We start from the raw sequence: 26,462 nt of genomic DNA, 5'->3' as shown, positions 1-26,462 counted from the left end.
ATGCACTAAAGGGGCTGGTGCAGAATGGTAGAGCACAGGGGATCCAAGATGAGCTAGCCGGTTGGTGCAGCACGGTAGTGTTGTGGTCAGCATAATGCTTTACAGTACAGGCGACACAGGTTCAATTCCCGCCGCTGCCCCTAAGGAGTTTGTACATTCACCCAGTGACCACATGTGCTTCCTTCACATGCTCCAGCTTCCTCCCACAGACCCAAGACGTACCGGTTGATAGGTTAATTGTAAATTGTCTTGTGATAAGGCTAGGATTAAATCAGGGATTGCCGGGCAGTTTGGCTTGAAGTGCCAGAAATGCCTATTCCGTGCTACATCTCATTAAATTAATAAATAAAATTGGCTTGGTGATAGGAGTCAGAAGGTGCTAGTGAAGGGTTACATGCAGTTCTGGTCAGCTCACTATGGGTCATAGTTATAAAGAGAGATTGAATAGGCTGGCTCCATTATTACTGAAATCCAGGTATCAGAGGGATGACATTGTATAGGCTTACAGAATTATGAAGAGTAGGATACACAGTCAGAATCTTTTTTTAGACAGGTGAGTTTATTACTAGAAGGTATATGTTTAAGGTGAGATCCATTAAGGTTTGGGTAATGAACGTTGGCCTTAAAATTTATGGCTAGATCCCATACCTTTTCGCTATGATAACTTAATTGTCATTTCTAATAATTTCTTTGGTGTCAAGTTCAGGCTGATTGTAGACAGCTCACAAGGGGAGTTATAAAAAAAAGTAAGAAAGTAAAGAAAGAGTATGAAGAAATATTGGTAGCTTACACAAAGCAGAATCCAAAATATTCTGTTTGTAAGCACCTCAAAAAAAGTTTGTAAGAGGATAAATGCAGTTGATCAGAGACCAAAAAAAAAGAAAATGCATTCAAGGAGGCATAACTGATATAGCAAGTAAGTTTAATTTGATTCATTTTTTTAAGACTGATGAATCAATGGCAATGTAATGTCACATGTTCTTTACCTGGGAAAGATCCTTTTGCCCACATTCATGACGAATAGCTTCTTACACTTTCTCAGCGACCTTTTTTTCGTATGACAGAAGATTAATAGAAGATTAGAAGACAGAAGTAAGGTAAATTTGCATATTGTATGTCAAAAAACAAGCACAACCATTTCTATTTGCTTCAAATTAAACTAGCAAAATATATTTCAACCATTTGTTTATCCATATACATTATTTATTCTATGGGGTTAATAGATAGTTTATTTTATGACAATTCAGAACAGCTTCTTCCGCCTCTGCCATCCGATTTCTAAATGGACATTGAACCCATGAGCCCTACCCCACTTTTTAATATTATTTCTGTTTTGCACTATTTTAATCTACTTAATAAACATATACTGACTGTAATTGATTTACTTATTCTTTTCTTTCTATATTATCATGTGTTGCATTGTACTGCTGTTGCTAAGCTAACACATTGCACATCACATGCTGGTGATACTGAACCTGATTCTGATTCTGAAATACAAATAAATTAGTGTGCAAACCATTTTAATTTAGTATTTTTAATGTGATTTTTATGATTACTGCATTTTACTGTGTGATTGTAATTGTAACATTTTTAATATACCTACAGCTAGGTGTACATACATTAAAGGCAACCAATATTTGGTTACACTTCTGAGAATGGGAAATTGTGTGAACCTAAGAATTAGGAGCAGGATTAGGCCATTCAATCAATTCAGCCCTCTCTGCCATTCAATAAGATCATGGGTGACCTGGCCGTGTACTCTGATCCACCTACCCACCTTTTCCCCTTAACCCTTAATTTCCCTATTTTGCAAACATTTATTTAACTGGGTATTAAATACTTTAATGAGGAATACTCTACTGCTTCCTTGGACAGAGAATTCCACAGATTCACTACTCTTGGAAAAGCAGCTCCTCCTCATATCAGTCCTTAATCTGCTCCCCTGTATCATGAGGATATGTCTCCTAGTTCCAGACTCACCCACTTCTGCCTGTATCATATCAACCTCTTTCATAATTTGATTCGTTTCTATCAGATCCCCTCTCATTCTTCTGAATACTAGTCACTATTGTCCCAGGCAACTCAGTCTGGAATAGGGTCACTCTCTTCTCAGAATCAACCTGGTTCTTCTCTCCTGCACCACCTCCAAAGTCAGGATATCTTTTCTCAAGTTAGGAGATCAAACTGCCTGCAGTACTCAAGGTGTAGCTTCAGCAGTACCTGGTGCAGTTGCACCATAACCTCCCTGCTCTTAATCTCAACCACTATAGCTATGAAGGCCAATGTTAAATTTACCATCTTGATAATCTATTCCAGCTGCAAACCAACATTTTGTAATTCATGCACCAATATTCCCAAGTCCCTCTGCACAATAGCATGCTGCTAATTTGTTCCTCTATTTTACCTTCCAAAGTGGATGACCTCATTTATCAGCATTCTATTCCATCTTGCAGACCCTTGCCCTCTCACTTAACTTATCTATATCTCTCTGCAAGTTCTTCATATCCTTTGTACAATATGCTTTTCCACTCAATTTAGTGTCAGCAACCCCAGGCCCCAGTTCCAAATTGTTGATGTATTTCAAGAACAGTTGTGGGCCCAGCACTGACTCCTATAGTACCATATAACCATATAACAATTACAGCATGGAAACAGGCCTTCTAGTCCATTCCGAACGCTTACTCTCACCTAGTCCCACCGACCTGCACTCAGCCCATAACCCTCCATTCCTTTCCTGTCCATATACCTATTCAATTTTACTTTACCCTGCTCACCACTGAATGCTAACCAGAGAGAAACCCATTGAGTGCAACTTTCTGCCTTGTATTAGTTAATCAGTTCTCTGCCCATGTTAATACATTACCCCTGCTGTCGTGGTTTCTTGTGCCCCACAAACGACCAGGAGACGCAGAAGATTCTTCAAGAAGTGTTAAACTTAAATTTGCAAATCAAAGCTGAGACAGTCAGTGAGCTAGTCGCTGATTGCCCACCGATCCTTGGGCATAGCATTTTTTATAGCAATCTTGGGCATAGCATTTTTTATAGCAATCTTGGGCATAGCATTTTTTATAGCAATCTTGGGCATAGCATTTTTTATAGCAATCTCCTGGTTTAGTTGCATTAGCATATCCAATCGGTCTACAGTTGCGTATCACCAGTACATCAGCTCCTGACTTCCCACTATTGTTTCTACCCATTAACTTAATCATGTTCTAATCTACTTTTTGGGCCGCGTGTTACCTCATCCCTGGCCACAGTTATCTCTTAGCTAGCCTCTCATTAACACACCATTATCTTCTTATTTGGCTACATTCTTAAGTCACTGATGTGTTCAATAGTACAGAGACAATACAGAGATTTCATTCTCCTACTAAATTGGATACATACATAGCAAATAGCAAACACAAAGCTGACTACATAGTTTTGGTTACACAGCAAACAATGCAACTTTATACTCCAATATATCCCTCCTTTGAGACCCATAGGGTCTCACACAGAGAAAGAAGACTAAGAGTCCACACACAAAAGCCCCAATAAACTCAAGCACTTATTCCCAAATCTCGGGTTAAACTATAATTTTTTGCGCCAAGACCTCAAAGTATTCTCTCCCTGTTACCCCGGGCCGCTGAGCCAAATACCTGTCCCTTTGTACCTGAGACAGGGAAAAAAAACTCAGAAGCCCTTACAATCTACTCCCACACTGTCGTTTTGCTCTTGTTCATCCTGCAGGTGTTGTAGGCTGTAACAATACACCTTCGATGCTTCTTTCTCCACTAAGCTTGCTTCAGTAATTGCCACAAGCATCGGAAATTGTTTGGTTGCAGCACGCACTACAAGAGACTTGAGACAAGGAAGAAAACAGCACAGCACAAGCGCACAGCTCAACAATACAATACTGACAGTTATTGCCATTTTAGTCAGCCATGCTCCCCATCCTCCGAGTCTACTTTCTAACCAGTCAAATAACTGATGTCCAAACCCTGCATTCTGTTTAACTTCCTTTCTTAGACTTTTCAACTTATACATTGCCTTAGTAAACGATCCTTCTGGACTAGTGTTATTTGGTATAAAAGTACAGCACTTCTCTTCAAACATCACACAAACTCCTTTATCTGCCAACAGCCAGTCCAATGCTTGTCTATTCTGCCACGCCATTTTGCTAGTTGCATCTAACTGTTGTCCCAAGGCCTCCAATGCATCATTGGTGTAGTTGATGAATCTTTGCTGATTGTAATATATATAATTTATCAATTCAACATTCTTAATAGTTCCTATCAAGGGTAGAAATGTTTCGAAGCCTGCAGCAATCTCATTTCTCACCTTAAATTCGTTAGGTATACCTCTCGGCTGTCCTATACTATCTATCCAGATAGTCGAGTCGGGTTCATATTTTCTCCTTTTCCGCAATAGTCTCTGCTGTTCAGAGATATCAGTGTTGAAGTGTATTTCAGGGGATACTATAACTTCTTGAAGTAGCATAACACGTGTACAAGTACCTGCCCAATTGATGGGAAGCGTGGATCTTAGACATTCTTCCTTACCACACAGCCACCAGGTGTCCACTAAGGGGATGGTCTGTGCGTCCAATGCACCTTCGGGTGGAGGGGAACCTACTATGTGTCTTTCGCCTGGGGTTACATCCCACATCTGAGTGCAGCTACCTCTGAAATGACCCACTGGATGATCACCTTTCCTCGTAAAACATACATAGCTCAACTTATACTGCATTATACGCTGTTCCAGTGTAGGTGTCTGGCTTCATTTGTTTACAGCCCATGGTCTGCTGTAGTTGCAGTCAGAGGCAAGCTCGCGTTGATCAAACTGCGGGGAAGCCTGATATAACATACACCAATATGGGCACATTGGTGCGTTTCTCATACAGCTTTGATAGCAGGGATCTGTTATAACACAAAGCTTCAGGAAGCAAGCCTTAATCGAACCTGAACACTGTCGTTCACATCACTCCCTATACTCTCTTCGCCACCGTGTGCAAGTGGAGGAGTTATAAGGCATGGGAACTACATGCTGAGTGGGGCTTTCCCTTGAGCACAGGTAACAATTCTGTCTCTTCATCATTCCTGTCGTGTAAGTTGCCCATTGATACCACTGATTAGTACGTGTCTGTAACCATGGCGAGGAGGTAAGTGTTGTGCTCCTCTTACTTCTTTTCTGTAGGTTCTGTGGGGACTTAACAGTCCCATTCCATATCTGCCACACTAATGGTTTCCAAGTCTGCACTGGAGTTTGTGGGTGCTTTGTCCCCATGGGCACGACTGGTCGTTCCCAGGTCATCCCCATTATCTGAAGAAGCACTACTATCCACCACCACATCCTGAGGGTCTTCAGGCCCGTCCTCAGAATCAAAAATTTCCCTTACTAATTGATCAAACTCCTGAGGTGCAGTGTCAGCTTCTTGTTCCTCCTGTCTGTCTCCTGCTAACTGCTCTTCCGCATCACTTACCTCGGACACCTCACCTGATTGTCCTTGCGGGACTGCCCTCGTGCAGTGGTTCAGATGGTACCAGGTGGAGCGTCCTTCTACCTGAACTGCGGTGGGTGATGCCTTGGTCACCGTAAAGGGTCCTTCCCTTCTTGGCTCGTTCCACTTTCTCCAAAAAATTTGCACGTAAACCTGGTCTCCTGGTTTGATCGGTCCTTCCCCTTGTACGGTCTCTGGCTCTTTCTGTTTTTCCTGTGCATAAATAGACCTATGTATCATAGTTAGCTGCTGCATGTATTGTTTCAATTCTATTTCCAATTGTTCCAAACTAGGTCCTTTATACGGCCCTCTCCACTGGGGCACTGGCATGGGCCTCCCAGTTAGCATCTCATGCGGTGTCAGGCATGTCATTCGATTAGTTTGCATGCTGTAACTTATCAATGCTAACGGTAAAGCATCGACCCAATTAAGTTTAGTGTCTGCACAGATTTTGTTCAGTTTGGCTTTCAGGGTTCCATTAATTCTCTCTACTATGCCCTGCGACTGAGGGTGGTATACACATCCAAATCTTTGCTTTATCCTCAGCGCTTGTAGTACCAATTTGACCACTTTCTGGATAAAAGCTGAACCGTTGTCTGAGCTAACCTCTGTAGGTATTCCAAACCTTGGGATCACTTCATTTGTCAGACATTTTACCACTGTCTTTTCCCCTTGATCTCTTGAAGGTACTGCCTCCGCCCATCTGCTAAATCGATCAATTACTACCAGCATGTATCTTTTCCCTCTCACTGTCTTTATCATGTCTACGTAATCGATCACTAGATGTTTAAATGGTCCTTCAGGTACAGGAATGTGACCTATTGGGGTTGTAATTCCCTTCCGAACATTATTCTGTGCGCATACCTCGCACTGTGACAAGACAAAGTCCACTGAAGCCTGTAAATAAGGTGACCAAAAACCATTCTTCCTTATTTTCTTTATCACTTCCCCCCTTGCACAATGGTCAATCCCATGCGCTTCTGAAATCAGAATCGTCAGTAGAGGGGTGGGCGCTACCCACAAACTGTCTTCCATGCTCCACAAGCCTTCCGGGTTCTGCTTGGGCCCCCTTCGTCTCCACGCACCCTTATCTAATGGTAAGTCTTTTATGTAGCATCTTATCAAATGCTTTTTGGAAATCCAAATAAACAGCATCTACCTGTTCCACTTTATCCACTGAAACAATTATATCCTCAAAGAACGTAAGTCAGTTTGTCAAACAAGAGCTGTCCTTCCTGAATAAATGCTGTGTCTATCTTTTAGAACTACTTCTATCCTGACCACAGATGCTAAGCTAACTGACCTACACTTACCCGTCTTTTGCCTACATCCTTTTTTAAACATTGGCTTTCTTCCAACCTTCTGGGTTCTGCCTAGAATCAAGAGAACTTTGGTAAATTATAGCAAATGCCTGTACCATAACTCTTATCGTTTCTTTCACTATCCTGGAAAGCATTCCATCAGGACCAGGGAACTGATATGTTTTTACATTTACTAGTTTGCTCAGCACTACCTCTTTAGTGATAGCGATCTCCCATCTCTCTTGTTAAATGTGTCTTCCACTGTGGATACCACAATATAGTTCAAAGCCTCAGCTTCCACGATACCAAATATAAATTTTCCATTCACGTCTTCTAATGGACTTGCGTTTACTTCGCATTTACTGTCAGTGTGTTCTCACTGGTACTATCAGTCTCATTTATAATCATTTTGTTGTTTATGTCTTAGGTTGGTAGCTCTATTTGGATTGTGAGCCCGGAGCTTATAGAACTCAATCTGTAAAGTAAATTAGATTCAAAACCTTATGGATGCTGGGAGGGAAAAAAAGATCATTACTCTTCAAAAATCAAGTTGGGTGGTTGTAAATTAAGTTCTGCATAAGAGGTTAATAGAATATGATTGAATTTAAATTAGATAGCATTGCAAAAATTATGCTGAGATCACCATGCGTGATTTGCCAATGTGTGGTTAGGTGCAAAATATAAAATTCATCCTCCCAGCTATTCCCATAATTTCAATATCTGGACAATCCTAACTGCTCTGTTGTTTGCTTTAGAATATGCTCTGTAATCTAATTTTATGGGTTTCCACTTTCAGCTGGAGCTAGCTGATCTCCAGGTTCATTGTCACAAAACAGTGAGAGGAGCTCATACTCCAGGTTAATACTTAAGTAAAGCCCCAAGAGAATGAGCTGGGATCTTACAAGAAATTTAATAATCTCACAAGAATGGTCAAGGTTAGTGAAGATTTGATGAAATCCCAGCACTCAACAACTGCACAGTGAGCCTCAGATACTGATACCTTTCCATAATAAACATTCCCACTATTCAACTAACAATCTACCAATCCTATTTCCTACTTGTATGTCCAATAAAAGATTCACCATCTTTACGCTATTTCAGGCTATCACTCATACCCCCAGCTACATCACTCAGACACGTTGCAGTATATTCTCTCCACATTGGCAGGAACAGATTGATAGGAGAGAAACACATTTCATCATTCACCGGCTTAGTGGAGAGCGTACTGACAAGAATGGAAAGACTGCCAGGGAATTCATCGTTAGTGGATATACAGGTATTGAAGATGAGGGTATGCTCATTCCTAATCCTGATATTGCACAATCTCTTCTGATTTACGTGCTGCAAATGATGTAAGCATGCATCTCTTATTTGCCTCCTCATGCTGCAACCCCATGCTTAAGCATTCCTTCTTCTCTGCTTCCTAGAACTAGTTCCCCTATTCACCCGCCACAATCCAAACTTGGCAGTTTGATCATTGTCATCAGCTTTGAGGTTGATACCACACAATCTGCAGAGTGGCTGAGAAGCAGGATCAGCAGAGGATGAATTACTAGACTCTTATGACCTAAATAGTAATGGGTGGACAGAAATGTGCACAAATTGAATTTACATGAGTTTATAATACATGAATTTTATAGATTTATAGTAGAATAAAGGAATGTTCTATTGCTACTCAATAGTTACTGCATAGCCCTATTTTATACTGCTGGGGTGTATTCTGAAGTTAGGGTATATAAAAAATATTAATTTCAACAGCAACTAGTCTTCAGATTTGAATGTGGATTGCAGATTGAATTTGAAATATAACGTTAAACAGTGGTGTTCCTGGAGCTGCAGACTGGGGTTGATCACCTGAGATGTCTGCATATGCATGAATGCAGCTAGATAGACGACAGGGATTAACATTCATTTTGAGTGTCTGGAGTGTAGGAGGCATTTGTAAATTATATGTAATTCAAAGGAAGTGGTTGGATACATTGTAACCTTAGAATAGTCCTTTGATCTTTAGCATATAAAAATAACAAGTAATTATTGGGTCAGGCAGTCCTCTTCTTCCAAGAGTGTCTTGAGAATGATGCCTGCTGCTTGTTTTGTTGAATAAATGCTTTATGGCCATGAGTTTCAGTGTCTCTCCAGTGATTTATTAACAGTCACAACAAATACCAAGTTTCTTGAGTACTGCTGGAGAAATGGTCATTGGAATTGGAACATACTTCTTCCCAATTCTTGACATTTAGATGTTACAAATGCTTGAATTTGTCTCATGCAAGGATGTGATTAAGCTAGACATGATACAGAAAAGATTGACAGAAAGGTTGCTTAGATTGGAAAGCTTGAATTATAAGGAGAGACTGGTTAGACTGGGAATGTTTTCCCTGGAGTAAAGGAGGTTGAAGAATGACATCATGGAGAATGAAAAAATCCTGAATGGAATAGGAAAGGTGGATAGATACAGTTTTTTTTCCAGAATAAGGGAGTTGTAAACTAGAAGCTAAGCGAAGAACGATTTAAATGGGATTTAAGAGTTGGAGGTTTGGAGGTGGACAAACTATCCACAGAGGTGGATGTATGAATGAATTGCCAGAGGAAGTGGTGGGGGAAGTACAATTATAATATTTAAAAGACATTTGGACGGGTACTTTGTTATGAAAGGTTTAAAGGGATATGGGCCAAATTCCAGCAAAACAGGACTAGCTCAGGTAGGCAATTTGGTGAGCATGGATGACTTGAACTGAATGGCCTGTTTCAGAGCTCTATATCTCAATGACTCTTAGCCTGATTCAATAACACCCAACACCTTGGATGTCTGGCACCACTAATTCTTCAAGCAAAAGCCCATGATCAAAAAGGTGTTTGGTGAGTCACAGATAAATGCCCCTTTGGATGCCAATAGATTACCAGGTCATTGGTATTTGTTTGATGTTAAAGCTATTTAAAATTTGTAAGGATGAGTTGTGCTTATTTTTTATATTGTAGATGAAGGTATTGCACTTGTTTAAGCATTTTCAAAGAAATTATTTAACCCCCCCCCCTTCTTCTATTCCCCACTCTGGCCTCTTACCCCTCCTCACCTGCCTATTACCTCCCCCGGGTCCTCTCCTCCTTCCATTCCTCCAATGGTCCACTCTCCTCTGTTAACAGATTCCTTATTCTCCAGCCCTTTACCTTTCCTATGCACCTGGCTTTACCTATCACCTCTGAGCTATCCTCCTTCCCTTCCCTTCCCACCCACCTTTTTATTGTGGAGTCTTCCCCCTTCCTTTTCAGTCCTGAAATAAAAGGTTTCAGCCTGAAATGTCGACTGTTTATTCATTTCCATAGATTCTACTTGACCTGCTGATTTGCTCTAGCATTTTGTGTGTGTTGCTTAAGCATTTTAAACATGTCACTCCCGAATCAGTGGGCCTGGTTCTGCACAAGTTACATCAAGATCAAATTTTTGCTTTATATGAAATTCAGACTATATAGTGCAATGAAACTGCCTTGATTTTCACAGTGAACTCCCATTGGCTTTATAATACAAAACAAATGAACGCTTTAATTAAGATTCTCTATTTCTGTGTAGACAGCCTTCGTTACTGAGCACTGGCTGGTTCAGTATGTCATGTCACTGCGCAATTAGCTGAATGAATACACTGCCATGTACACTGTCCCTGCTCTGCTTTGTGACAATGTTTCTTAAACAAATCGGTTCTAAAACTCTACATTATAATAGTTGTATTTTTTTTGCAAGTTGATGGTTTGGATATTATACTACTGAATAGTGAGTTTCTCCAGCTACCTGAACAGGTGAAGAGAGAGACTGACAATCCTTGCTCCTTCTGACTCAAATTGTGATGAGTATATAATACTCATTTCCTAGGTCTCTCGAGTGCCACCTGTTATGTTGAACCTTGATCAGTTTTCGCTGCATACCTTACTGCTGCGGTATTTGCACATATTTGTAACTTCTCCCTCGTTCAATCTGAGGTTCCACTTGCCTTAAGAAGACCATTATCAACCCAGTACCAAGGAAAAAAATTAAGTAACATGTCTTAATTATTATTGCTCATCAGCCATGATGAAGTGCTTCAGTAGACTGGTCACAGGATACATCAGCTCCAGTGTGCCAGGCTGCTGTGGTGAACTACATATACCTGTCTGGACACCCCCCCTCCCCCCCCCCCCCCCCACCCCGCTGACTGCTTCTGTGGCTCCTCCCACTGACCGTGGCTCCTCCCACGGACCCCGGTATAAAGGCGATTGGGGACACCGCCCCGGCCTCAGTCTCCAGGATGCAGTGTGGTGGTCAATTGCTGCTTGTTCTTTCTTCCACCCAATAAAAGCCTATATCTCGCCTCACGTCTCCAAGAGTTATTGATGGTGCATCACCTGCCCCATTGCAATTCACCTACTGCTGAAACAGGTTGATGGTGGATGCCCTCTAACTGGTCCTACACTCATCTCCTGAGTATCTGGATAGTAACAACGTCTGTGTAAGACTACTATTTATTGACTACAGCTCTGCTTTCAATTCCAAGCAAGCTCAATACCTCCCTTTGCAACAAAAACCTCAATTTATTGACCAACAGACTTCAATCAATAATGGTGGGCAACAACACCTCCACCACAATTTTCCTCAATACTAGAGCCCTACAAAGCTGCGTTCTCAGCCCCCTACTTTTCCCCATGTACACTGTTGACTGCATAGCTAGATTCTGCTCTGACTCCATCTACAACTTAGCAGGCACTAGCACCGTAGTGGGCAAAAATCTCAAATGCCATTATGTCAAGGCACAAGAAGATTGAAAGCCTAGTGACATGGTGTCATGACAACAACATTTCCCTCACGGTCAGCAAAACAAAAGAGCTGGTCATTGACTTCAGGAAGGGGGTGGTGCACATGCTCCAGTTTATATCAACAGTTCTGAGGTTGAGAACTTCAAGTCGCTAGAAGTGAACATCACCAAAAGCCCATCCTCATTCAACCACATGGACACCATGGCCAAGGAAGCACACCAACACTTCTTCAGGAGGCTGAAGAAATATGGCATGTCCCATTCATCCTCAATAATTTTTACAGATGCACCATTGAAAATAACCTATTGGTTTGCATCATGGCTTGGTACCACAATTGCTCTGCCCCAATCTGCAAGAAGCTGCAGCAGGTTTTGGTCACAGCACATCATGGAAACACAGTGAAGCAGCATCTCCACTTCCTGAGGACATTGAGACAAGTGTACCCCCCACCCCCGTTTTAATCAATTTTTACTAGAGCACCGTTGAGTGTCCTAACCACTTTATCACTGTTTGGTATGGGAATTGCAAGGCATCTGACTGCAAGTCTTTACAAAGGTTTGCGAGCACTGCTGAAAGGATCATCGGGGTTTCTCTTCCACCCATTAGAGATATTTATCAGGAGCACTGTCAATGGCCCCTCCCATCCGTCCAACAATCTGCTTGATCCCTTGCCATCAGACAGGGGGTACTATAGCAGTAGGACAAGAACCAGTAGGATGGGAAACAGCTTCTTCCCCCTGGCTGTAAAACTACTGAACTCCCCACCACCACCCAGGTCTCATCACATGTGAAACACCAGAAGGGTTTTACTGTGTACCTTTTAACTTACATCATATGTGCACCTTGGTCCAGAGGAAAGTTGTTTCATTTGAAGGAATACATATGTACAGTTGAATGACAATAAACTGAACAAACTTGAAACCAGCCTTCCCTCCTTGGACTCTCTACAATTCACACTGCCTTTTATTATAAATTACTATAAGTTGCACATTTAGACAGAGACGTAACATAAAGATTTTTACTCCTTGTGGATATGAAGGATGTCAGTAATAAAGTCAATTCAATTCAATTAAAGCAGGCAACATAATCATAGATCCCACACACCTCAGACATTATCCCTACTACCCCTCTCATCAGGCAGAAGATAAAAAACTCTGAAAGCATGTTCCAAGGCAAGCTCCTAGCCTGCCGCTTTAAGGCCATTGAAGTCTTGTATAACAAGAGGAACCTTTGACTTCACAATCTACTTCATCATGGCCTTGTACCTTATAACCTGTTTGCCCTGCACTCTCTCTGTAACTGCAACTTTTCATTCTGCATTGTTATTGCTCTTGCTTGTACTACCCCAATGTATTGATGTGATGAAATGGCTGGCATTCAAAACAAAATTTTTCACTGCGATTATAATAATAATAAAACCCCTTCAATTTTTGAAGTTTATAAAATGGCTCATGACTTGCTCATTTACAATAGACCATATACAGTATCTCTGTGTCTTAAGCATTGTCAGTTATTAGGAACTAAAAAAAAATAGTGTAAGCATGAACTGAGAATATTCTTTGGCACTGACAAATATCTTAAACTAAAGGCCCATAAAGGTAACAGTGAGAGTTGGGATTCGGGATAAATGGTAACTGTTGTAATACCTGTCATAACAACGTTTTACCTTGATGAGAGCTAGAAGTGAGAGAATACAGCTCACCAGAAAACTAAGCTCCCTTCACTGGCAAAACAAAGCCAACAGAGGCCAATAAACGGTGTTACAAATTATGAAGGGATAGGCTCCACATCCAGCACATAATTCACTGTAACTTCTGCCATCTCCAACAGGATCCAACCACCAAGTACATCTTTCCCTCCCCCCCCCACTTTCCACTTTCTGCAAGGATTGCTCCCTATGCGATTCCCTTGTCCATTTGTCCCTCCCCACTGATCTCCCTCCTGGCATTTATCCCTGCAAGCTGAACAAGTGCCACACCTGCCTGTACACCTCCTCTACCACTACCATTCAGGGCCCCAAACAGTCCTTCCAGGACTGAGAGTCTGTTGGGGTCATCTACTGTGTTCAGTGCTCCCAGTGTACTCTCCTGTATATTGGTGAGACCCGACGCAGTTTGGGAGGTCGCTTCATTGAGCATCCTCGCTCTGTCTGCCACAAAGAGCAAGATTTCCCAGTGGCCCCCATTTCAATTCTACTTCCCATTCCCTTCCAACATGTCGGTACGTGTCCTCCTTTACTGCTGCGATAAGGCCACACTCGGGTTGGAGGAGCAACACCTTATATTTCGTCTGAGTAGCCTCCAGCCTGATGGCATGAACATCAATTTCTCAAACTTCTGGTAATTGCCCCACCCTCACTATTCCTCATTCTTGTTTCCCTCTCACACCTTCTCTTCTTACGTAACCATCACCTCCTCTGGTGCTCCTCCCCCTTCCTTTTCTTCCATGGTCTTCTGTCCTCTCAATTGTCGCAGCACTTCAGTGGCCAGTGCCTTATTAATGATGCTTCCCATTACAGTCAGCTCTTTCTCTTACAGTATAGTTAGATTATATGGACATGTCTGTGTCTTTCCCATTGAATTTGCTGCGTCTGCTTTTGTAGCAATTTATCATGGAAGATAAAGCACTGCAGAAGGGAGAGGCTGATAGCAGAGGCAGTAAAATAAAATAGAAAATTAAATTTATCGGAAAATATGCAACAGGAAGATATAAGAAACATTTCACAAAATGCCATTAAACTGTGTAATTCTCTTTCACAAACTGAAACCCATTAATTATCTGTTGTAGACAACTTCTTACAAATAAGCTTGGGGAATGGGATTAGGCCAAATGGCTAAGAATTAGAGGTTATTTTGATTTCCACAATTTCTCCAGCAAACAGGGAGGTTACTGTCATAATGGGATTTCTGAGATGGTGTAATAAAATATCTTATCGAGTTTTTCCATGGAAATCAAAATCCTAACCATTATCATATTTTCTGGGAATGTCCCATTATCAAAGACTATTGGAGGGGGATACACAATGCCCTACAAGACATCTTTAAATGTGAAATACCCTTAGAAAGTAATAGCATATATTTTGGGTATATACCTCAAGAATGGTTGAAAAGAGATAAATATTTAATGAATATACTGTTGGTGGCTGTTAAAAAGACTCTTACTAGGAAATTGTTATCACAGGAGAGCCCAACCTTAAATGCATGGATGGAAATTACAATGGACATTTACAAAATGGAGAAGATAATAGCATCTGTTAATCATAAGTTGGAACAATTTGATTCATACTGGGAAAAATAGTTTAACTACATAACACCTCATAGGCCTGATTTTATTCTCACAAATCAATGAATATGTTGTTAAAAAGATCACTCCCTACTTGTACATAGTTTTCTCCTTTCGCTTGTTCTTTCTTTCCTCTCTTTTCTATAAGTGTATACCTCAGATAAATATTGTGTGGAGATTTGTGGCATATATGACTATATAATATATATGTACAATATCTGAAATACATTTCCATTTTGATGAACTTCAATAAAAAATAAATTACAAAAGAAAAGACTTAGAGGTCATTGGCACTGGCAAAAAATGACCTCTAATGACTTTAATTCCAGACTAAGTTGCAAGCAACCCAGAGGTATACTATATATTTCTCACAGAATGTTACTGCATAACAGTTAAAAATGGGAACAGTGGGATTACCCTTTTCACTTCCTTTGAAATTGATATTAAATCCTATTTTTCCTGTTTCGTATATTCAAATTATTTTATTCAATTCTTTGCATAATCTTGTAGTCTTTAAATTTGACTTTTCTGAAGCTATGAACATTAATTGGCTATCGAACAAAATTAAAACGCACAGTAAAGCTGTGCTGATTGAGAGAAAAGCAGGTACTATGACAATTTCATGCTGGTGCTCATTAGTGTGATTCCACGTGCGGCCTGCATTCACGATGAGTCCATTGACTGCAAGTGTTGGCAGTGAGCCCAGTCACTAGCTAGGCTGCACTACTTAAAGCAGAGGTACATGTCGGTTGCAATAGGCTTGGGGAATCTTTGTGCATGTGAGTCTGAATTGGGAAAGAATGAGGAGAAAGCATGCATCGGTGCTTGCCTGATGCTGCTATTGTTGCTCAGTTCACCACACCTCCAGTACTCGCCTATGAACTCTATGTCAATCACACTTAGCAACAAGGCTTCACTGTGTTTTCATGCACTCAGCGCGTTTAATGATCTCAAACTTACAGTTCAAAGATGCACATCACCCAAACAGGACATGCAATGCTTGATGAGATGTTTTTTCCCACTCTTCCAAGATAATTTGCCACAAAAGCAGACAGCAGCGAAAATGACGATACAGACAAAGACCTGTCTGTATAATCTAACAGGAGATAGAGCTGACCATAATGGGAACCGTCATTATTAAGGCACTGGCTACTGAAGGGCTGAGACAATTGAACTGATCCTGCTTTCAGCCCACTTCTTTTTCACTATACAACCCCATTTTCTGAGAAACAGCAGTTTTATTTGTACAGTTTTCTCTTTCCTTACTGTCAGCTTAACCTTGTCCTATTTTTTCCATTCACATTTTTTCTAAGAACTGCAAAATTTTCAAATATAGAGGCAGTGGAAAGTAAATCTCGATGTTACTTGATATTAGCATGGATATCAGCTGCAGTATAAACACCACAAGTAACTAAGAGGATCTGAATGTTGTGAGAAATAGACAGGACTGCACGGTGACTAGCAAAAGTGTCAGAGTAACCCAGAGAGGGAGGTTTGAATGCTAGTTCTGCTGCAGACTCATGATTATGATGGGCCGGGCCACGGAAGAAGATTAGTGGGTGCATATGCCCAAATATCTAGAAATATGCAAAACCCTTTCTCTCTTTCCGGTTATGATGATGGATGTGAAACATTAATTCTGTTTCTCTTTCCACAGCTGCTGCTTGGCCTGCTGAGTTATTCTGTTTTACTCCGGATTTCCCGCACTTGATTTTTAAAAAATTATTTGCAATTGAAACCTGTCAGAAATGTCAAAGGAAAACTCCAGAAATGAATGGCTATCTTCATCGGCATATCAGTACCAACTAGCCATAAAGCAGTGTCTGATCAGTACCAACTAACCATAAAGCAGTGTCTGATAGTTGATGTCTGTAACAAAAATATTTAAAAATTAATTTTGTGTTCTTTTCTGATTCAGCAGAGTGAGGTATTCACAATTGAAAGAGGCACTGTATATGTGTACATGTGTTACAGAAATCACTTTATCAGAGTTATATAAAACATACTGTACAGAAAGCAAGATAAGTGATTAATGAGATGGTAGTACAAAAAAGCAAAATAATACTTATCATCCACTTAATGAGATGATCTGTAGAATGCCAAAGGGAACCACAGATCCAGCAAGCTTTCTATTGATATCATATCTCTATTTCTAACTCTTAGCGCTAACACTAGCTGTGACTCAACCTAATAAAAGATTCCTCACTTGCACAAAGAGATTGCACCACCTTACACCCTTCAAGATTCCTTTTTTTTAAAATCTCTTGCGACCTTAAGCCTAGACACGTACAACTGAGAAATAGAGACAGCAGGTGTGTTAGAAGGTAAATGTTCTTCAGATTAGTGACAGAACATTGGTTTACAAAGGTGAGAATAGGGCATTGCTACATTTCAAGATGGCACCATTTTGTTTTTGGAACTTTCATTTTATTTTAGCATATCACAAGGAGGAATCCAATTTAACTCTTCACTTACAATGTCTCAGCTTTCTTTACAATATAAACACACTGCAATATTCTGCAACTTCTCTTACATGTTTTAGATTCTTGCCTTGTGAACTTAAATTGGTTGGTAATGATATATGGCTATTACTACTATACTTTATTTCATTTCTGATACTAACTTATTTTAGACCTCAGGCACAATCTTATTAAATGGTAATGCATGCTTGTGAGGCTGACTCCTTGTCATAAATCATACATATGTATGTATATTTATATAATAATTTTCAGCAATTTTCAGGGGTTACATAAAATAATGGAATTAGATATAGAAGATGTCTGCATATGTTTGATGAGATAAACATCACATCATAGAACACTACAGCACAGAAACAGGTACAGTACTTCAGCCCATCTAGTTCATGCAGAATTATTAGTCTACCTATTTACGTTGGCCTGCACCCAGACCCTTCTCATCCACATTTCTATCCAAATTTCAGTAAACGTTGAAATTGAACTCCCATCCGCCGCTTCTGCTGGTAGCTCATTCCACACTCTCAACACCCTGCGTTAAGAAGCTCCTCTTAAACATTGGACCTTTCGCTTTTAATGCATGACCTCTGGACTCACCCAACCTCAGTGGAAAATGCCTGCTTGCATTTACACTATCTGTACCCCTCATAATTTTTTATACCTCTATCAAACCTCCCTTCATTCTCCTATTCTCTAGGGATTAAAGTCCTAATTTATTCAACCATTCCCTATAATTCAGGTCATGTCTCGGCAACATTCTTGTATATTTTCCCTGCACTCTTTCAATCTTTTGTTTATCTTTCTTGTCAGTAGGTGACCAGAAATGTACACATTGCTCCAAATTAGGCCCCTCCAACATCTTATACAGCTTCAATCACAAACGAGGGAAAATCTGCAGACGCTGAAAATCCAAGCAACACATACAAAATACTGGAGGAATTTGGCCTGCTGAGTTCCTCCAGCATTTTGTGTGTGTTGCTTATACAACTTCAACATAGCACCCCAACTCCTGTACTCAATACTTTGATTTATGAAGGCCAATCAGTGTTCCAAAAGATCTCTTTATGAGCCTATCTATTGGTGACACCACTTTGAAGGGATTATTAATCTGTTTTCCCAGATCACTCTCTTCTACCATTCTACTGCACTCTGCAGTGCCCTACCTTACACTGTGTGAATCCTACTCTGGCTTGTGCTCTCAAAATCCAACACCTCATACTTGTCTGTATTAAATTCCATCTCCCATTTTTGAGCTCGTTTTTCCAGCTGGTGCAGATCCCACTGCAAGCTTTGATACTTGCTCACTGTCCACTATCCACCGCCCCCCCCCCCCCCCCCACACCATCTTGGTGTTATCTGCAAATTTGCTGATCCAATTTACCGCATTATCATCCTGATTGTTGATATAGATGACAAGCAATAGCAGACCCAGTACCGATCCCTGTAGCACACCACTAGTTACAGGCCTCTAGTCAGAGAGACATCCATATACTACCACTCTCTAGCTTCTCCTGCAAAGGCAATTTTATTACCTCATTGTGAATGTCAAGTGTCTGAACCTTCTTGAATTCCATGTGGGGCCTTGTCAAATTCCATGTAGACAGCATCCATTGTCTTCAGCAACTTTTCTGGTAACTTCTTCTTAAACTCCATCAGCAAAAGAGCACATCAGAAAGTGATCGTATGTTGAAAGGCACTAGGAAGGTATTCTCAAAAAGGACCAGCCGGGGATTGACAGGACAGCCATTATTTTCCAACCTCAGCAAGTACTCAATGACAAATGCCTTATCATTTTTACTTTTCATTGTGTTTTTGGTGTGTTGCCAAATAAGGGATTATTGTAGTGGTTACAGTAATTAACATGAACATGATGGTAATGCTATCACTAATCCCTGGTAACCTCCTCAATTCTTGTCAACTGCCCTGGGGCTCCTTCATGCATCCATGCTGAACTCATCAATTTCATCAACATAGCCTCTAACTTCCACCCTGCCCTTAAATTCACTTGGATCTATTTCTGATACCTCACTCCCCTTTCTTGATCTCTCTCTGTCTCCATTTCTGGAGACCAACTGTCTACTGATATCTACCGGTTCCCATGGTTGTTTTGACTATACCTCTTCCCACCTTGTCTCCTGTAAAAAAGTTATTCCCTTTTCTCAGTTCCTTCGTCTCCGCCGCATCAGTTCCTGAGATGAGGCTTTCCTTTCCAGGACACCAGAGATGTCCTCTTTCTTCAAAGAATGAGTTTCCATGCCTCCACCATTGATGCTGCCCTCCTCCACATCTCCTCCATTTCCCAGACATCCTCGTGCAGCCCATCTACCCACTGCCTTTACAGGGAATAGAGTTGCTCATGTCCTCACCTACTGCTCCATGACCCTCAGCATTCAACACATCATTCTTTGCAATTTCTGCCAACTTCAACAGGATCCGACTACCAAACGCATGTTTCCTCCCCCCCCCCACTCTCTACTTACCGCAGTGATTGCTCCCTCCATGATTCGCTTGTCCATTTGCCCCTCCCCACTAATCTTCCTGCTGGCACCTATCCTTGAAAGCAACAGAAGTGCTACACCTGCTCATTCAGCTCCTCCCTTACCTCCATTCAAGGCCCCGAATAGTCTTTCCAGGTGAGGTAGCATTTCATCTGCAAATCTGTTGCAGTCATCTATTGTATCTAGTGATCCCAATTTAGGCTCCTCTACGTTGGTGAGACCCAACATAGACCGGGAAACCACTTTGTTGAGCACCTCCACTCCATCCACCAGCAGCAGAATTTCCCTGGTGCCAACCATTTTAAATCATATCTCTGTTCCCGTTCCAACATGTCAGTCCATGGCTTCCTATTTTGCAACAATGAGGCCACTGTCAGGGTGGAGGAGCAACGCCTCATATTCTGTCAAGGTAGCCTTCAACCCAATGGCATGAATATCAATTTCTCTTTCCAGTAATTTTTTTCCTCCCCCTTCCTCCTTCTATCCCCACTGCAGCTCTTACCTCTTCTCCTCAGCATTTGATCACCTCCCCCAGATCTCCTCCCTCCCTATCTCCCATATTGCACTTCCCTCTCCTATTAGATTCCATTTTCTGCAGCCATTTACCTTCCCCCCCCCCCCCCCCCCCCAACCGGCTTCATCTTTCACCTCCTAGCTAGTTCTTCCACCCCTCCCCCCCTCTTTTTTACTTTGGTGTCTACCCCCTTCCTTTTCGGTCCCAAAGAAGAATCTCGGCCTGAAACACTGACTGCTTATTCTTTCCCATAGATGCCACCTGACTCGTGAGTGCCTCCAACATTTTGTGTGTGTTGCTCTGGAGTTCCAATATCTGTAGAACCTGTTGTATTTGTGAACATCAACATGCTCACATTGTGTTGCATTAGATTGCTTCTTGCACCAGTGTTTTATGCCATTTCTCCTGCTTTTCCCGAAGATCCATTGAGAATTTGCCTGTATTGGTATTCTTTAATTTGACATAAAAATCTTAACTAGTACAGCAACCATGCGTGGTTAGTATATGCGTACAGCATTTGAAGGTATTTGTTGACTGTATACCCTTATGCTGGTAGGAAATTAGTTTCTGTGAAGTCAATGCACCAACTAGTTCTGTGGGCTTTTAATTTGTTGCTTCCTGATACTCTTTCAATCAATAAAAAAATTCAGTTCCTCCAAATGACAAACTTATCTAAACTTTCTGTTAGCTAGTTATTGGGTTAAGTGGATGAACCATTTCATTATCGTGAGTAACCTGAAAAAAATTATTGAAAACAATTGCTGTATACAATTGAATTTTCAGCTTACCCTATGTATTTGGTCCCTGAATTAAATTTGGGCAAGCACTGATAATAGATTGAGCATTCATTTGACTAGGAATTTTGTTTAGGAAAAATACTATAAAATATATTACTTTAATTTTTAAAAAGATAAATCTAAGAGAAATAGATTAGAAAATAGATTATTTTTTATGTTAAAGTAAACTTAATTATAATTTGATTAAGTATTTGCAGCCAGTCTATTATTGAGGTGGACAGAACATTTCATAGATGTGTAATCAAATGTTATATTTTTAAAAGGTTGGAACTCTTTGGACTTTTATTGTATTTAAATCATTCTGTTTTTAAAAATGTTTCTTGTATCACAAGTGCATCAGTTCTGATAATAATTATTTCCTGTTTTATACTATGTTCAATTTGCTAATTGTAGCATTATTCTGTATTATTTATCTTTAGGTTTTCTTCTGTTTTCCTACTGATTAGCCCCATCGAGTGTAAGTAACGGAACTGAGAACAGTTGCAAGGCACACAGATTATTCACCTTCATCTTTTGACATGAGCCAAGACCAAAATACACCTTATACCTCAGAGGATGGTATTGAAAACAGGCAGAAACCATTTATCCAAAGCAGAAATAATCATCATGCATCGACTACAAAGAGTCAAGCTTCAAATGGCCATGAACAGATCCTTGTAAGAATGGACACGTTAAGCTCTGGACTTACTCCTGATTTAAAATCTGAGGAGAAAACAACTGAACAAAGCCCAAGCATTGCTGATGAAAGACCAATGAATGCACCTGAAAATTTAGGAACAGTAACTAATCAAAAACATGAAACACAGGACTTAAGTATGCCTAGAGACCCTGATCAAGAACATAACGCAGACATAAAGAACATTTTTTGTCTTGCACTTGAGTCTGATGTAATAGCAGAACCAAAAATGCAATGTGCTGATAGTGGAACTGTTGAAAGCTTACCTGGAGCATTAGCAAATGGAGTAAGCTGTGAACTGGACACTGAGGAGAACACTGGTGAAAGATCAGAACATGTCAAACTCATGGAAATGACTGAGAAAAATGACTGCCATATTCTTTCAGAGGAAAGCAGCATACATAGAAATGACACACAGATGAAATGTTACGAGGAGGAGCAGAAAAGGTAATTTGTAGAACGAGAGCCTTCTGAGTTCCAGGGTTTCTTGTTAGCCTGGACATAGGAAAATGTTAATCTCAACAGTGCTTGATTTTGCATCATCATGTTGGTTGTAATTTTGCCAGTATAACAAGAAAAATATTAGCAGACTAAAGAAAACATAATGTTTTTACATTATTATGCATAGTCATGTCCTGCTTTTTAAAAAAAAATGCATTATAGGTCTGATACTGGAAGTGTGAAACAAAACATTTCTTTTACTGTTGTAACATAAATATAATTTTTTGAAATGTGGTTAGTGGAAATCTGAAACAGAAAATGTGGCATCATTCATCTGATGAAGGATCTTTAACCTGAAACATTAATTCTGCTTCTCATTCCATAGATGCTGCTGGTCCTTCCAGCATTTTCATTTGACCTCCCACCATACAACACCTCACTCTTGCCTAGGTTAACCCTGTCTGTCACTTCTCTGCCCATGTCTGCAACTGATCTATATCTCTTCAGTAGTCTTTGATAGCCCTTTGCATTGGCCACAACTCCACCAGTCTTGGTTTCATCCATAAATTTGCTAATCTATCCATCTACATTTTCATTGCAGTCATTGATATACATTACAAAAAAACAGGGGTCTCAGCAATGATCTTTTTGGAACACCATTGGTTCCCGATCCCCAGTCAGAATAACAGCCTTCTGCCTCTACTCTCCATCTTCTATGGTCTAGCCAGTTTTGAAGGCAAACTTGCAATTCACCCTGGATCTTATGTATTGTTATCTTCTGAATCAACCTACCTTGAAAGCCGTCATCATTGCTATTGTTGGCAGAATCTCAGTTGCCATCTAGGAATGAGATAGATCAGCTGGTTGAGTGGTAATGCAACAACAACCTTTTACTCAACATCAGCACGTTCAAGGAATTGATTGTGACATCAGGAAGAGGAGGTTGGGAGAACACAAGTCTGTCCACATTGAGAGGTTAGTGGTAGAATGGGGAGCAGGTTCAAGTTCTTGGGTGTCGTCACCTCTGAGAATCGATCCTGGCCGCAACACATTTATACAATCCCAAAGAAGACACACCAGCAGCTAAACTTCTTTAGGAGTTTGCGGATATTTGGTATGTCATCAAAAACTCTAGCAAGTTTCTACAGGTGTACACTGGAGAGAATTCTGAATAGTTGTATCACTGCCTGATATGGTTGTTCTAATATGCAGGGTAACAAGAGTCTGCAGAGGGTTGTGGACATCATCAAAAGGTGGTGCCTCAAGAAGGCGTCATCCATCATTAAGAACGCATACCATCTAGAACATGTCCTCTTCTCATTACAACTATTGGAGAGGAGACATAGGATCCTGAAGGCTCCCATCCAATACAATGTTTTAAGAACAGCATGTTCTGCCATCAGATTCCTGAATGGTCCTTGAACATTACATTCCTATTCCTCCTTGACCTGTCTCTCTGTCTGTCTATTTGTAAATTATAGTAATTTTTGTGTCTTTGTGCTGCTACTGCAAAGCCACAAATTTCACAACATATGTCAATGATAATAAGCCTGATTCAGATCATGAAATGCCTCACTAAAGTCCATGGAGATAATATTCACTGCCTTACCCTCATCCATTTCCTTTGTTGCCTCCTCAACTAGATCAAATAAAGGCACGTCCTGCCCTGCACAATGCCATACAGACTGTCCCTAAGGAGGCCATGTTTTTACAAATGCAAATAAATCCTACCCCTCAGCATCCTTTCATTTAACTTCCCTACCATTGACATAAGGCTCACTGGCCTACAATTATTTGTACTTTATTTCCTACAGAACATTTGCTACTCTCCAGTCCTCTGGAATCTCACCTGTTGCTAGTAAGGACACAAAGATCTTTGTTAAAGATTTACATCACATCTGTTGGTATTAATAATAAATACATTGCATTACATTAATTGCATCACATTTAAATAAATTACATCATGTATGGAGGGAAAATACATCTTAAGTGATGTTTTACATAATTTACCATTAATACCAACAAATCTCAGACTATCTAAACCTTTTGTTGTTGAAGTGTAATTACTTGGCTTGTATTTTTTTAATATCTAATTGGAGTGAATTTAGCTAGCTGTGTTATGAATGATGCAGCTGCCATTTATTCCTTTCGAGAAGAACAACATAATTAATAAAATTAGAAGTAAGAGACACTTGAAACAAAAGTTCAGATTGCTTGGATTTAGTATTTGCCTGTGTTTATGTGAATATATCTGATAGGAATGTGATAAAGGGGAAAAAAGCAAAGGATAAAACTACATCAGAACATTTTATTGTCTTTTATTCCTTCTTCCCAACTGTAATAAGACTGCTGAACAGATCCTGACCTGGATCTGGGCCGTACCTTCCAAATATCTGGCCTTTTCTATTTTCTAATTATGATTTATAATTTAAATTTTAATTATATTTACTTTGATTTGTACTTCAGGGAGTGCGAAGCGCAGAAACAAATATCACTGTGATGATTGTACGCACGAGTATCACAGTGATAAGGAGGCATACAGCAGTGAGGTAGATTGGCTGGTTGAGTGGTATCACACTCAACGCCAGCACGACCGAGGAATTGATTGTGGACTTTTGGAAGGGTTTGTCCTTATTGAGGGGTTAGCAGTGGAAAGGGTGAGCAGCTTTAGATTCCTGGGTGTCAACATCCCTGAGGATTGGTTCTGGGTCCAGCACATTGATGCAATCACAAAGAAGGCATGCCACAGCTCTACTTCCTTGGGAGTTTGAGGAGATTTGATATGTCACCAAAGACTCTAGGAAATTGTTATGGCAATATGGTGGAGATCATTCAGACTGATGATATTTCAGCCTGGTATAGGGGTTCTAATGCACAGGGTTACAAGAAGCTGCAAAGGATTGTAGGCTCAGTTAGCTCCATCGTAGGCATAAACTTCACACCTTTTGAAAACATCTTGAAGATGAGTTGACTTAAAAAAGCTGACATTCATCATTAATTATCAACTATTTGTATTTGTATTAACTTCAGAATCAGGTTTATTATCACTGTCTTATATGATATGACATTTATTGTTTTACAGCAGCAGTAGAGTGCAAAACACTACAATAAATTATGAAATAAATACTGCAAAAGAAGAATAATGAAGTACTGTTCATTGGTTCATGGACCATTTAGAAATATGCTGATGGGGAAGAATCTGTTTCTGAGTTGTTGAGTGTCGGGCTTCAGGCTCCTGTATTTCCAAGAAGATGGCGTGTTCTGGATGGTGAGGATAATTAATGATGAATGTCAGCTTTTTTAAGTCAACCCATCTTGAAGATGTCTTCAAAAGGTGTGAAGGTTTATGCCTACGATTGTGCTGGCGTTGAGTGTGATACCACTCAACCAGCCAATCTACCTCCCTGCTGTATACCTCCTTATCACCGTCACAGCTCAAAATCTGCTGAATTATCATCTCTTGAGTGAAGAATTGAAGCTCTTAGTCGGCAACTGTTCTGGCTTCAGTAATGCAAATACACGCGTGCATGCTGATAGTTAAATGACCATATAGGGATTGCAAAAGAGTTGTTTGACCATTTGTTAATATGTGAAAACAATTTTACTAATTATGTCTCTGAAGAAAGCCATTTGGCCCATCAAGTCCATGCCGACTCCTAGGGGAAGAATCCTGTGAGGCCCATTCCCTTTTCCTCATTTCCCTTTACCATTGCAATCTATTCTCTCTCACAATTACCAATCAACTTTTCATCATTAGCCCACTCTAAGGTGAAATTTACTGTAACTAATCAACCCAGCAACCAGCATTTCTTTGGAATGTGGAAGGAAACTAGAGCACCTGGAGAAAACCCACAAGTTCACAGGGAGAATGTGCAAATTCTGCACACATCAAGGTCAGGATTGTACTGGGTCTATGGAGGTATTAGACAGTAACACTAACTGCTACATCACTGATCCAACAACTAGCTTAGATAGAAATGTGAACTTAAAGTATGCATAGAACATAAGAACATAAGAATTAGGAGCAGAGTTGGGTCATCCGGCCCGTCAAGCCTGTTCCGCCACTCAATAAGATCATGGCTGATAAACTCAGATTCCTGTACTAAGGAAAAATGTATCCAACCTTGTCTTAAATATAAGATCATAAGATATAGGAGCAGAAATAAGCAATTCGGCCCATCGAGTCTGCTCTGCCATTCAATCATGGGCTGATCCAAT

General features: G+C 40.4%; 1 protein-coding gene across 1 annotated transcript in view; it reads left to right on the top strand.

Annotated features, from left to right (window-relative positions):
- Window positions 1-26,462, top strand: part of LOC140739344 (PH and SEC7 domain-containing protein 2-like) — a 168,120-nt gene that overhangs the window by 12,274 nt on the left and 129,384 nt on the right. Inside the window, exon 2 of the mRNA XM_073067559.1 lies at window positions 21,547-22,250. Coding sequence (XP_072923660.1) covers window positions 21,646-22,250 — 605 coding nt within the window. The 5' untranslated portion in view covers window positions 21,547-21,645. The remainder of the gene's footprint in view (window positions 1-21,546; window positions 22,251-26,462) is intronic.

Source organism: Hemitrygon akajei, chromosome 15, assembly GCF_048418815.1.
Source record: "Hemitrygon akajei chromosome 15, sHemAka1.3, whole genome shotgun sequence".
Taxonomy (NCBI): domain Eukaryota; kingdom Metazoa; phylum Chordata; class Chondrichthyes; order Myliobatiformes; family Dasyatidae; genus Hemitrygon; species Hemitrygon akajei.
Note: the sequence above shows the minus strand (reverse complement) of the source record. Positions and strands in the feature narration are given on the sequence as shown.